This window comes from Brachyhypopomus gauderio, chromosome 10, assembly GCF_052324685.1.
Source record: "Brachyhypopomus gauderio isolate BG-103 chromosome 10, BGAUD_0.2, whole genome shotgun sequence".
In the NCBI taxonomy this organism is placed as follows: domain Eukaryota; kingdom Metazoa; phylum Chordata; class Actinopteri; order Gymnotiformes; family Hypopomidae; genus Brachyhypopomus; species Brachyhypopomus gauderio.
In genome coordinates, this window is record NC_135220.1 from 2,705,193 (window position 1) to 2,717,245 (window position 12,053).

Here is a 12,053-nt window from a genome sequence, read left to right on the forward strand (position 1 = left end):
CTAAACCCATGCGGTGAACCCAAAGCGCCGTGATCGCATGAACGCAAATGTGGTCATATTACATTACTACATTACATCCTCCGCCATCCAGAATAACAATGAAGTTACATTATGTCATGTATGCACAAACGATGCACTATACACACGTTTGACCTCTGTAACTGCAAACAAAGACTACTGTAGTGAATATTAACACTGATTTTCACAGGTGTTCAAATACTTATTTGCAGCAGTGACACAAATATAAATAATTTTTTTAATCATGCATTGTGATTTCCAGATTTATTTATTTTTGTCTCTCACAGTGGACATGCACCTAAAATGAAAATTTCAGACCCCTCCATGATTTTCCCAAGGTGAGATGGTTCCTGTGTTCTTAATCAGCAGAATGATAAGATACTGAAAGAAAATTCTCTCCAACAGAGAGAGAGAGAGGTATTTGCTCTTCTGTGGGTCTGTGAGACACTTCACCCTCACATTTTTGGAAGGAAGATTGAAACACAGAAACTCTGTTTTCTCAGAGAGTATAACATAGCGTGCGACCAAATGAGGAAGTTTGAGGCCACCCTCTTTTGACACGGCCTTTCTCCAACTTCTGCTTGTTGTTGTTTTGTTTTGTGGATTGACCCACAAATATGAATCTTTGTAATACATTTACATTGAGGACATTTAGTAGACGTTCTTATCCAGAGCGACTTACAAAGTGCTTTGCATCTGTTCACAGAATTCAAGATACCCTTTAGCCAGATTACTAAACTACAGGAATCAAAACATGGGCTCAAACTTAAACAACAGGAATAAAATCTTAAACTGTTGCGCTATGTTCTCCTCTGATCTAGTGCAGCGTGTTCGTTGATGCAAAAGAAAACACCACCAGTCTAATGTCTTTTGATGTTTTATTGACGCATCTCTGGAGAGTACACAGCAAAACCCTAAGCTACTCTACTCTACTACTGTCCATGTCGCTCAGTGTGTAGCTCTGAGAGACAGACTGCTTCTGCCTCTTCTTTATAGGTAAGCTGAGTGTGGCCCCCATCCTTGTTGTTATGTCATGGAAAACTAAAACTGCTTATCTTTCATCCTACACTGAGTGAGCTGACTGTTTCTCTCAGAACCGCTTCTGTGGTCATCGGCATGTGTCTCAAGTTCAGATGTGAACTTCACTTTCCCCCTCGATGCTCAACATGATGAACCTGTCACCCAAACATTGTCCATGTTAAACATTTTAAACTGGCCCAACATCTGAATCTGTTTTTTTGTTATTGTATTGTATTAAGCTTGCATTTCTTTTTGAACAAAAACATCTGAACAGTGGTTGTGTGCAAATCAGTGATGTGCAATGTAAAAATCTATTATTTTGAAAGACTCAAAAAATAATCACTAACTGATTTGGAATGAAACTGATTTCAAATTATGCAACTTTCATTTCAGAGAAAAGGATGGGAGTGAAAGCGAATTTCTGTCAAAATGAAACCTAACCACTCCAAGCCCCCTGGAAGCCACGCCCACACTGATAATATTCATATCAAACCAGTCTACTCCCTCCATCTCAAGACCAGTAACTAGATGACCAACGATGGGTCTGCAGCTCACCCTGATACTCACCTGCTTGTTTTGCTACAAAGGTACAGTGTAAATGTTTTTATATATGGACTTATTAACTGTAGCTACAATCCTTAAATTGTTATCAGATAAACTTAAATTAAAATGTAAAATTTTTTTGTAAATTTGTACAAAGTATTATTATTTTATTACTATTATTTAATGTTTACATTTTTATTTTTTGTATTTGGGGAAGAAGTTATTCACAGCATTTTATGGGGCAGACTGCATTTAAGAAAAGGATTATTTTAATGCTGCAAGCTTTTAAAAGGTCATCTCTTTATACTGAACTTTCTTCTAGCATTAGCACTGAAATGTTATCAGTGTACATCACAGGGAACATGCCCACAAATAGACTGTGTTGGTGAATGTGCCACTGTCCGTGTGACTTCCACTATGCAAGGAGGTAAGAATAATTCAACATCACAATTTAGAAGACATAAAATAAAGAATATATTAACAGTAGCCTATTGTGTAATGTAACAAATTAATCTTCTACAATAGAAATGTCTATTCTAAACTTGAGAGCACATGTCAACAAGAATTATTTATATATAGTTTATATGATTATATATGAACATCTAATTTTCTCATTTACATACTGTTTCAACAAAGATGGGAAGGTGAATACATGTTCGTGCTTAACGTTGAAAGACCGGTATGCTGAAGCGCTTTGATCCTTTCACCTTAGCGCAGCATGTTCGTTGATGCAAGAGAAAACATTACCAGTCTTTAACCTTTTATTAAAAGCAAGTAAAAATACAGAGATCTCTGGAGAGAATACACAAAACCCCAACTACTCTACTCTGTAGCATTGTGCGCAGGTCTCTGACAAACACTTCTCCACCTGTACTTTATAGTATGATCTGGGTATAAGCCCCCCACCTTTGCTACTCAGCGATGGAATCTCCCTGTCTGAAAACTTGTCTGCCTAATTCTCAAAATAGACTACCTGTCAGCCACTCGGAGTACGGCAAAGCTAGCCTTCAAGAAAAGCAACAGATTGCACATGAATTAAAAGGCAAACTGAAGTCGCAGCAGAATCTGTTCATGAAAGCCACAGCCCAAAACAATGCGGCAGTGAAAGCATGTTTTATTGTGGCTGAAGAAATCGCCCGTGCTTCAAAATCTTTTTTGGACGGAGCGTTTTTGAAGAAGTGTATGCTAAAAGTCTGTGAACAGGTATGTCCCGACCAGATTCAGACTTTTAAAAAATGTCAGTTTGTCAAGAAACACCATCGCTGACCGAGTTAAAGAACTAGCAGAAAATCTTGCAACACAGCTGGCCGAGGAAACACACAACTACATAGCTTTTTCATTAGCCGTTGATGAAAGCACAGATATCATGGATAAAGCGCAGTTAGCGATTTTTATTTGCGGCGTAAATTCGGATCTTTCTGTCACTGAGGACCGATGTAGCTGTTACGCATGGAACTACAACGGGACAGGACATTTTTGATGCGGTGGAGAAATCTGTAAGTAAAAATGCTTTGCCCAGGGAAAACTAACTACAGACGGTGCACCGGCAATGTGTGGAGAAAAAGTGGGCTTGGTAGGACTAATGAAGGGGAAAATGGACAAAATGAACTGTCACACGCCTCTGATAACGTATCATTGCATTATCCACCAAGAAGCTTTGTGTGGGAAGGTACTGGGGATGGATGACATGTGACCACGGTCATGAAAACGGTGACCTTCATCCGGGCGCGTAGCCTGAATCACCGTCAGTTCCAGATGTTTTTGCAGGAGATGGGCTCGGAGCACGGGGATGTGCTGTACCTACAGAAGTGCTGTGGCCAAGTAGGAGCAAAGTCCTCCAGCGATTTCTTTTACGTTTGTTTATATGTCACTGAAATGTGCAAAAATTCGACTCTTTTCACAACACTGTATATCAGTGGCGGATCCTGGTCCTTCAAGGAGGGGAAGCTCAATTTCGGCCTACATCATAAAATGTGTCGGTTTATTTATACGTAAATTCTACCCGTTCATTTTCAAGAAAATGTTCTGTGACCCTGTCGTACCAACAAGAAACGTTTCTTTCTTCGTTTCTTTTAATGAAGAAAATGCCGCTAAGAGGATTAGGAAAATCTCCGGTTCAACTCAAAACAGAATGAATATTTAAAAAAATAAAATTAAACGCTCCCGCGGAGGTTTACACCAAAAGATCGCTGATTCGCTCATTTCGCTGTCAATCAAAAAGGGATTCAGCCTCAGACAGATCATCCAATCATCATGCAGAAGCTGAGCGTCCGGGCCAGCCCATAGACCCCCAGAGACGCTGAGCGTCCGATGTGCGGGACAAAGCCCAGCATTTATCCAATGGCTCGTCTCGTTTCGCTGCACTCTTTGAACTCTGTAGAGTTCTGTAGCTCAGCGTCCACAGCGTTTAAAGCACCGTGAAGCTGCGGGACTAGGAAAGCCGTGTCGTTACCAGTGATAAGAAGCTGATTCTGAACAAACGTTGAGCGCGTTGTAGCGCATATTTAGTCAATGACATGTACACACAACAGTATATGTTTGATCACTTATTTTTTGACATTTTAGGGGAAGCTGAGCTTCCCTTGCAGTCTTAGAGCAATCGCCACTGCTGTATATCCATGAAGTATCTACAGTTTACAACACATACCTCCATTTTGATTTTCTTCAGGTGGTGCACCACTGGTGGATTTGCAATTGAAGTCTTGCGCTGCCCCTGCTGAGTGTATCAATGGGAGTTTAAACCTGGGAATTGTGAAAACAGTTCTGGGTACTAAATGCTGCAAAACGGATCTCTGCAACAGCCAAACAGTATCAGGTAAAACCTTTCAAAGAAGAAGGAAGATTGACCATGTTATTTAGTCTTTATACTTTCCAAACTGAATATATAGTGAAAGACATTTTAGTCACTGACGAGATGCCCTGTAGGCATTATAGACATATAAAACTAAGGTCAGTGGTATATTGTTAATGTGCTTACATGTTCTAACACATTTACTTTGATAGCAGTTTGAAAAGTTTCTAAATTCTTTACTGCAAATTGTGTGAAAGTAATTAGGATTAAGAATCAATTTTGTAAATTGACATTTTATGGTCAAAAATTTGCTGACCCAAATGTTGAACTTGTGTTAAGCTCTACCAGATAAACCTCCCAATGGGAAACGCTGCTACACCTGTGATGGTCACACCTGCTCAGGAACCATCACATGTCAGGGAGATGAAAATCAGTGTATCAGCACATCAGGTGAAAATGTCTTTATGTTCTTAATCTCCAAATGTTAGTGTAATGACACGGGCATGGTGCAATCAGAGATGTTGAGTAGATCGATCTTTATAAAAAGGGCTTGTGCAATTAAGATTTACAGCTTCACGTAACACAAATGAGGAACAAACTACTCCTAGCAGCAAGAGGAGTTTATTCACACAGGCAGGCTGTATCCCAAATGTTCAAAGATAAGAGGGCGCTCCTCTTACTTATACATACCAAGACCAGCCCTATGCGTGCAAGCAACAGGGTGGGCTCAATGAGGCTAGTCTAACATATGTAATATATTCTACCATATATGGAAACAAATGCATTCTCCTCAAGTGGGCTTTGAGAAGACAGAACATAATTCATAAATATGCAGCATATCAGACAGGAAGCACAGCACCTGGAGAGGAAATGATAAGCCGTCTCTGGTACACACACAGAGAACATACAGGAGGAGGGGAAGAGGTGTCAAATAGGGTGTCAGGGGTCACAGAGAACATTAGAGGACACAATGAGTTACAGCAAACCTAAGAAGATAAAATATTCCTTCACATACGGACAATGTGAGAATGACAAGGCATGACGACTATATATATATATATATATAAAAATGTAGTAGGGTTTGTATAAATATGGAAAAAATAGATTACAATTTACATTGTTATTGTATCGATGAATAATGCAGTTTGCACATGTACACTCATGTCAGAGTCAGTGATGGATGAATAAATGATACTTCTAGGCCCATCAGATGTCTGCTGATTATTTCAAAACATTAATATACATATGACAAATACCACAATCTCACTCTCATTTTTCACCCTTTAACACCCCCCCCCCCCCCACTGTAGTTGATGTAGGAGGTACAAAGACTGCTATGAAGGGATGTGCAACCAAAAGCTTTTGCGATGGGATTTCATCTCTCCAGCAGTCCGTGGGCATGACGAAAATGAGCTGCTGTGTGGGGAACCTGTGTAACAGTGGAAACATGGTTAATCTGAGCTTCCTCCTCATGCTGGGACCTCTACTGCCCTCCTTCTTCCACTGAGCTCATTTTGATAAATGGTTGTTCTACACAAACTGGTGTTTATTCCAGGAAAGATTAAATATTGAACAGGCATACAATGGTACAATCTTACAATGTGGTATATTCTCTCCATTTCAACGTGTTCCTTTAATTTCATGTTAATGTGTTGTATTTCCTTCAGTTGTTTGGAACATCCAGTGAATAAACGGGGTCTTTCTCATCTACATGCTCTTTCCAAAGCTCATCTTTTCATATATGTGGGACAAACTGAAGAACTGAATTTCATACTATTGTGCACTGTGTTTTCTTCCTTTTCCTTGAATGGACCTCAAACATCTAGTATTACAGATGTATAATACAGTATTATCACCTTTCAGAATGACATCATGAGTCACTTAGGCTCCTCCGATTTTCAAGGTTAATTAATTAGAAGTTCCTAACCTAAGTGTATCACTGAACATTTGTTTCACACTGTGTAGTTAAATGACAGTATACAAGTGACAATGGGGCAACAACCTGTCTTTTCCTGTGAGAACCAATACCAAAGCTTACATTTCTAAGTTTCACACCAACTACACTTCTACAGGCTGGTCCTTTATGTTGACCAATTACAGCTTATCAGTTTTTAAAAACCAATAAATTTTTTCTAGCACATTTTCATAGTTCTATAGCTGACTACATTTACATTTAGAGTATTTGGTATAGTTCACGTGAGCATTTAACTTTCTATGTCTGAATCAAGAAATAAAAACTTCATGCAGATGAATAAATCCACATGCAGAAATTCAAAATAATCAAATAAATTTTTAAGGACAAGGAGAAGACAACGAGAAACATTTCTCGAAAAATGTGTTTTTACATCTATTTATTTATTTATATTAGTATTCTACAATAAATCCAGCTTCAATCATCTTGTGTGATCTTGTCTATGTGGTGGGGCCAACGCCTTAGGGCGTACTCACACTAGGCTCTGTGATCCGGGCCCGGGCACGGTTCCCTGCCGAAGCACGGTTCGTTTGGCTAGTGTGAGCGCTATCCGTGCCCGGGCCCGCTTGGTGCCTCGTCTGATTGGTTCATTTAGCTGGAACTCAAACATGGCGTCAGTGATGCGACGCTCACGTTAAACAGTCATAGCGGCAAAGTGATTAGCAGACAATCGTGTTAAATTATCGATAAATCTGTGCTTGCACTGTGTTTCTGCACTCCCAAAACGATTCCAAAAATACAATAAAAAGAGAATCGTGAACTCCGTAGTTTTGTGCGAGCGCGCTTTTTTTCCAAATAAAGCGCCGTTGTGATGACGTAAGCGTGCTCGGGCCGGGTTGATGAAGCCAGTGTGAGTGCAGGCCGGAGGGGGAGTGGGGAGGGGCATGGCTGGATTACTGACCGGGCCAGTGGGGCCAGCGCCCAGGGGCCCTTGAGGTCAGGGGGCCCCGGGGGGGACCTGGCCGAAAACTTTTTGCGATGCCTATCAACATTTATGGTACAATATATTTTTATTTCCGAGGGCCCTCCATTTTAAGGATCCTCTGACTATTAGGGACTTTGACACCAGGGCCTCTTGGGGGCCCTAGCCATGCTTTTGGGGGCCCTAGCCATGCTTTTGGGCCCTAGCCATGCTTTTGGGGGCCCTAGCCATGCTTTTGGGCCCCTTAGGAAAATGGATGAGGCGTTGTGGCACTGCTCTGACTTCGACTTCTGGCTATTAGGGGTCCTAGGAAAGAAGGGAGCATATTTTTAGAGGGCCCTGGTTATGAGAGCCCCTACCAGGGGGCCCTAGAGAAGAGCAGGGCATACCATTAGAGGGCCTTTGATCACGAGGGCCCCTGATATGGGGCCCTTGACTTCCATAGAAGTAGTTTACCATGGCTCCTTGACTTTCTAGGGACCTACAAATTCAGGCCCTTACTTAATGTTTCTGAATTTGTATTGCTTCAAAATTATTATGTTCAATTTCTCTTAAGGTGCAGAGACACAAATTAATTTAGCAATTTTGCAATTATTTAAATTTAAGACAAGCAGTTTGTCTGATGAATGCTATCTTTGACTCCGATTAAATTGAGTGAATTTGGCCAAGGGTGTGATTTCACTTATGTGAAAACAACAAGCCTTTGACTAGTTTCATGTTTCCCCTTTAATAAACAACAGTAAAGAGACCAGTGGTCACTCTAGTTCTGAAGGAATGCATGAAAGGAAAAGTGCTTTTTCATACAACAGAACTGCAAGCTAATTTTACTGAGTAGCACAATTTTGGTTTGGTGACAGATGATGAAACAGCAAGTGGTTTTGTTGTAGTAGCTGTGGCTGCGTATGCGTGTAACCCTCATATTTAGTTTGAGGATTATTTATTGGAAAAAATATTTTATTCAGCTTCTTATTCAATGACAGGTTGACATGACTTGACATGTTTCAAGACATGTTTTTGTAGTAGATAGTGGCTGCCCCTCCCCCACCCTCTCACTCAGTGGTGAAAAATTGTTACATTGCCCTAAATTCCCACGGGGGCTGAGTGTCACGGTGACAGCTCCGGACCCTTCCCTGTGGGCGTGTCATGACGTCGTCTGCGTGCTGTTATGTCCATGTTTGTACTTCCGTGGGTGTGGGTTGTTTGTGAGCGTGTTCGTTTGTTACACCTGTGCCTTGTCTCGAGGTCACATGGGTCTGTGTAACTCACTTATTTAATGTGCGTTCGCGCAGTGTCGTGTGCTCGTCTTTGTCTAAGTTTCATGCCAGTGTGAGTGTCACTTTGTTGTGCTTGCGCCACCGCAGTGAAGCTACGTGTTTATTGTTGAGTAAAGTTGTGTTTGCACCCATCTGCTACGTGTCGTGTCCGTTCCTCCGCACATCACAGAAAGACGAGCCAAAGATAAAGAGGTATGCCTGGATACGCCACCCGGGCGCCTAAAGGGAGGAGAAAGAGCCGTCGCCACCACGGCTCTTCCCCGGTCCGTCACCACGAAGCCCCTGTCCCCGCAGGAGATGATGAGGAACCCGTTGTGCGCGTACATGCTCTGCGCGGCTCGGGAAGCGGAGGACGCGGAGATGGCAGAACACCTACGTCAATCCGCGGTCCGCATGTGGAGGGACCAGGACCTCGCCGCGTCCCTAGAGCCCCCGCACCGGGCGGTGAGAGGCGGCAGGAACAAACCCCCGCACGCGTCTTCTCCCGTGCCAGTGCCCGAGAGCGCAGAGCAGGGAGAGGATAGCGCACTGCTCTCGGTCTTCCCCGAGGAAGAAGAGACCGATGAGCCGTTTTGGGTGGGCATGGGCGCCTTTTCCCTCACCCCTCCCGAGGAGGAAGAGTCCTATCCCCCCTCAATGTGTTCGAAGAGCACGGTGGATTACGGAGGTGAGGAAGACAGTCTCCCACCGTCGGAGGGTGAGACGGAGGGGACGGACTCCGAGGAGGAGGAGTATTCCCCGTCAGTGTGCTCACGGAGCACGGTCTGCTACGGGGAGGAAGACATCAGTGCTCCGCCATCTGAGAGTGAGGCGACAGAGGTGGACTCAGAGGCAGAGGGGTACTCCCCGTCGGTTTGCTCGGAGAGCACCGTTCGCTACGGGGGGGATGACGTCAGTCCCCTTCCCTCCGACTACTGCGAGGAGAGCGAGGGGGAGAGCCCTCCGTCGGTGTGTTCGCTCCCGACAGTATACAAGGGAGGCGGGAGCGGACCGGACAGTTCGATCGCATCGGAGAGTGGGGATTCCTGCGAGGAGGAGCCCATGGAACACTCCCGATGCGAGACCCCCGCTCGGTCCATGGACTGGAGCGTGGCCGAGGAGGAGGAGCCGGAGATGGACACCACCCCCGATACCGGCTCCAGAGGGGGCTGGCCTGGCAACGGAGGGGGCCGCGGACCCAGGGGGTGGGTCGCCGCGACCCCCGCCGGTTTCGCTGCATCCAAACGGGCCGCAAGCCGCGCTGCACCTCGCGCGTTCGCCCGAAACACGCCCCCCAAGCGGTCGGACAGTCACGCTGCACCTCGAGCGCTCGCCAGAGGGACCGCCCCCAAGCGGTCGGCCAGTCACGCTGCACCTTGAGCGCCCGCCAGAGGGACTGCCCCCAAGCGGTCGGACAGTCACGCTGCACCTCGAGCGCCCGCCAGAGGGACTGCCCCAAAGCGGTCGACCAGTCGCGCTCCACCCAGCGCGTCCGCTGGCCGTGCGGCACCTGGCGGTGAGCAGGCGCAACAGGCGGGAGGAGCACCGCCTGCTGCAGCGTCTCCAGCCCCCGGAGCCTTCGCGCCGCTACCGGCGTTGCCTCAGGCGGGAAGCCTGGCTTCGGGACTGAATGTTTGTGTTCCGGTGTTTCTGTCTGTCCCTTTGTGTCTCCCTAACCCACTGTTCCCTTTTGTGCCATTGGTGTTTCATGTTCCAGTGTGTGTGTTTGTCAGCGTGCCATTGTTTAATGTTTTCTCCCCTGTTACGACTCTGTCTAAATGCATGCCTTGGAGTTGTTTTGTTTTGTTGCAGGTTAACAAGGAGTGTTTTTGGATTGGCTAGCCCTAGGGGGGGACCAGCTATAAAGAGGATCCAAGATGGCCCAGGAGGAAGAGAGAGGCGGGGCTTTGTTTCGGACTTGTTGCTTGTTGGTGGTTCTGGCTTTCCGATGTGGACCTGATTGTTGTCCCTGACTGTTATTTCTTGTTGTGTGCTCTACTGTGGGTGAGATCCAAGATAAAGGTTGTATTGGTTGATTATTAATTTATGTTAGTGATAAATTGTGGTGGAGTTTTTGTATTGATATTCATTTGATGGTGGTTTGTTTTGTTTGTTTGTTTGTTGGTTTGTCTGTTTCTTTTTTTAATATACACATATGTTTCATTAGTGAGGTGCTTTGTTTCTTGAGTTGAAGTACCTTTATCATCTGTTTATGTTTTCCGTTGTATTATGCACGGATGTGACCCATTAAAAAGCGCAAAGACAATGACTTGACGCTGGTTATTGAGTTTAAGTATATCTAAGCACACAAGAATGTACTCGGGAAGCCAGATATACCCCCAACGCCGTTAGATTCATATTATGTTGCGGTCTGTCCTAGACCAGCTCGTAACATAAAGTGGGGGCTCGTCTTTTTTTGGGTGTGTGGGTATTTTTGTGGGCCTGCACGTTCTTTCATTGACATGGCTTTTGAACTTGAGAAATTCGTTTTGGCTCCGTCTTTGCGTGCCTTTGAGATGTGTCGTAAGGAAGAGTTGCTTCTGTTGGCTGGATTCTATAATGTTAATGTTTCGCGTTCCGCTCGTAAGAGTGTGGTGAGGACTGCTGTGTATGATCGTCTGGTGGAGGACGGTGTTTTGCCTGCTGTGCCTGAGTCTGCTTTGCCTGGTATTGCCCATGAGCATGATGAGGATGTATTAATTGAGGTGCGGGTAACACCTCCTTCCTCTCCTAGTGTAGGTCGTGGTGGGACTGCTTGTGGTGGGGTAGTCTCTGCTACGGCCGCTTCTGCTTCTACACCTGTTTCTGAAGGTGCACCTCAACTTTTGGGTTCTGTTGATCTACAGTTGAGTATACGCTTGGAGGAATTGAAGTTGGCAGTGAAGCGTCAGGAACATGAGACGGAATTGCTCCGTTTGCGTGCTGCTACTTCTCCTCCTTTTGCTTCTGCTGGGACTCGTGTTGATGCACCTGTTCGCGTGTCGCCGGTGTTTGATGTGAGTAAAAACATTAACCTTGTTCCGCCATTTAGAGAGACAGAGGTTGACTCATATTTTGCAGCCTTTGAGCGTGTAGCCACCGCTCTTCAGTGGCCTAAAGATGTCTGGACGTTACTCCTGCAATGCAAACTGGTGGGAAAAGCACAGGAGGTTTGTGCTGCATTAACTATCGAACAGAGTCTCGATTACAACGTAGTCAAAGCCACCGTTTTGCGTGCATATGAACTCGTGCCTGAAGCGTATAGACAAAAGTTTCGCAACCATGCCAAAACTGCCAACCAGACCTTTGTGGAATTCGCCAGAGAAATGATGGTTCTATTTGAAAAATGGTGTGTAGCCAGTAAAGTTGAGAATTTCCTACAATTAAAAGAACTGATGCTTTTGGAAGCGTTTAAGAATGGCTTGCCTGAGCGTCTTGTCGTGTATTTAAATGAGCAAAAGGTGTCATCCTTGTCACAGGCAGCTGTGTTTGCTGACGAATTTGTGTTGACTCACAAAAATGTGTTTTCCGTAGCTCGTTCAGATCCGAGCCCGT

At 44.7% G+C, this 12,053-nt stretch overlaps 1 protein-coding gene across 1 annotated transcript; it reads left to right on the forward strand.

Annotated features, from left to right (window-relative positions):
- The first annotated feature begins 1,467 nt into the window (after nt 1-1,467).
- LOC143525128 (urokinase plasminogen activator surface receptor-like) lies at nt 1,468-6,082 on the forward strand. Its single transcript, XM_077018710.1, has 5 exons — nt 1,468-1,625; nt 1,904-2,008; nt 4,250-4,396; nt 4,712-4,822; nt 5,683-6,082. Exons 1-5 carry the CDS (start codon nt 1,577-1,579, stop codon nt 5,877-5,879), a joined length of 609 nt encoding a protein of 202 aa, XP_076874825.1. The 5' UTR covers nt 1,468-1,576; the 3' UTR covers nt 5,880-6,082.
- Nucleotides 6,083-12,053: the final 5,971 nt, after the last annotated feature.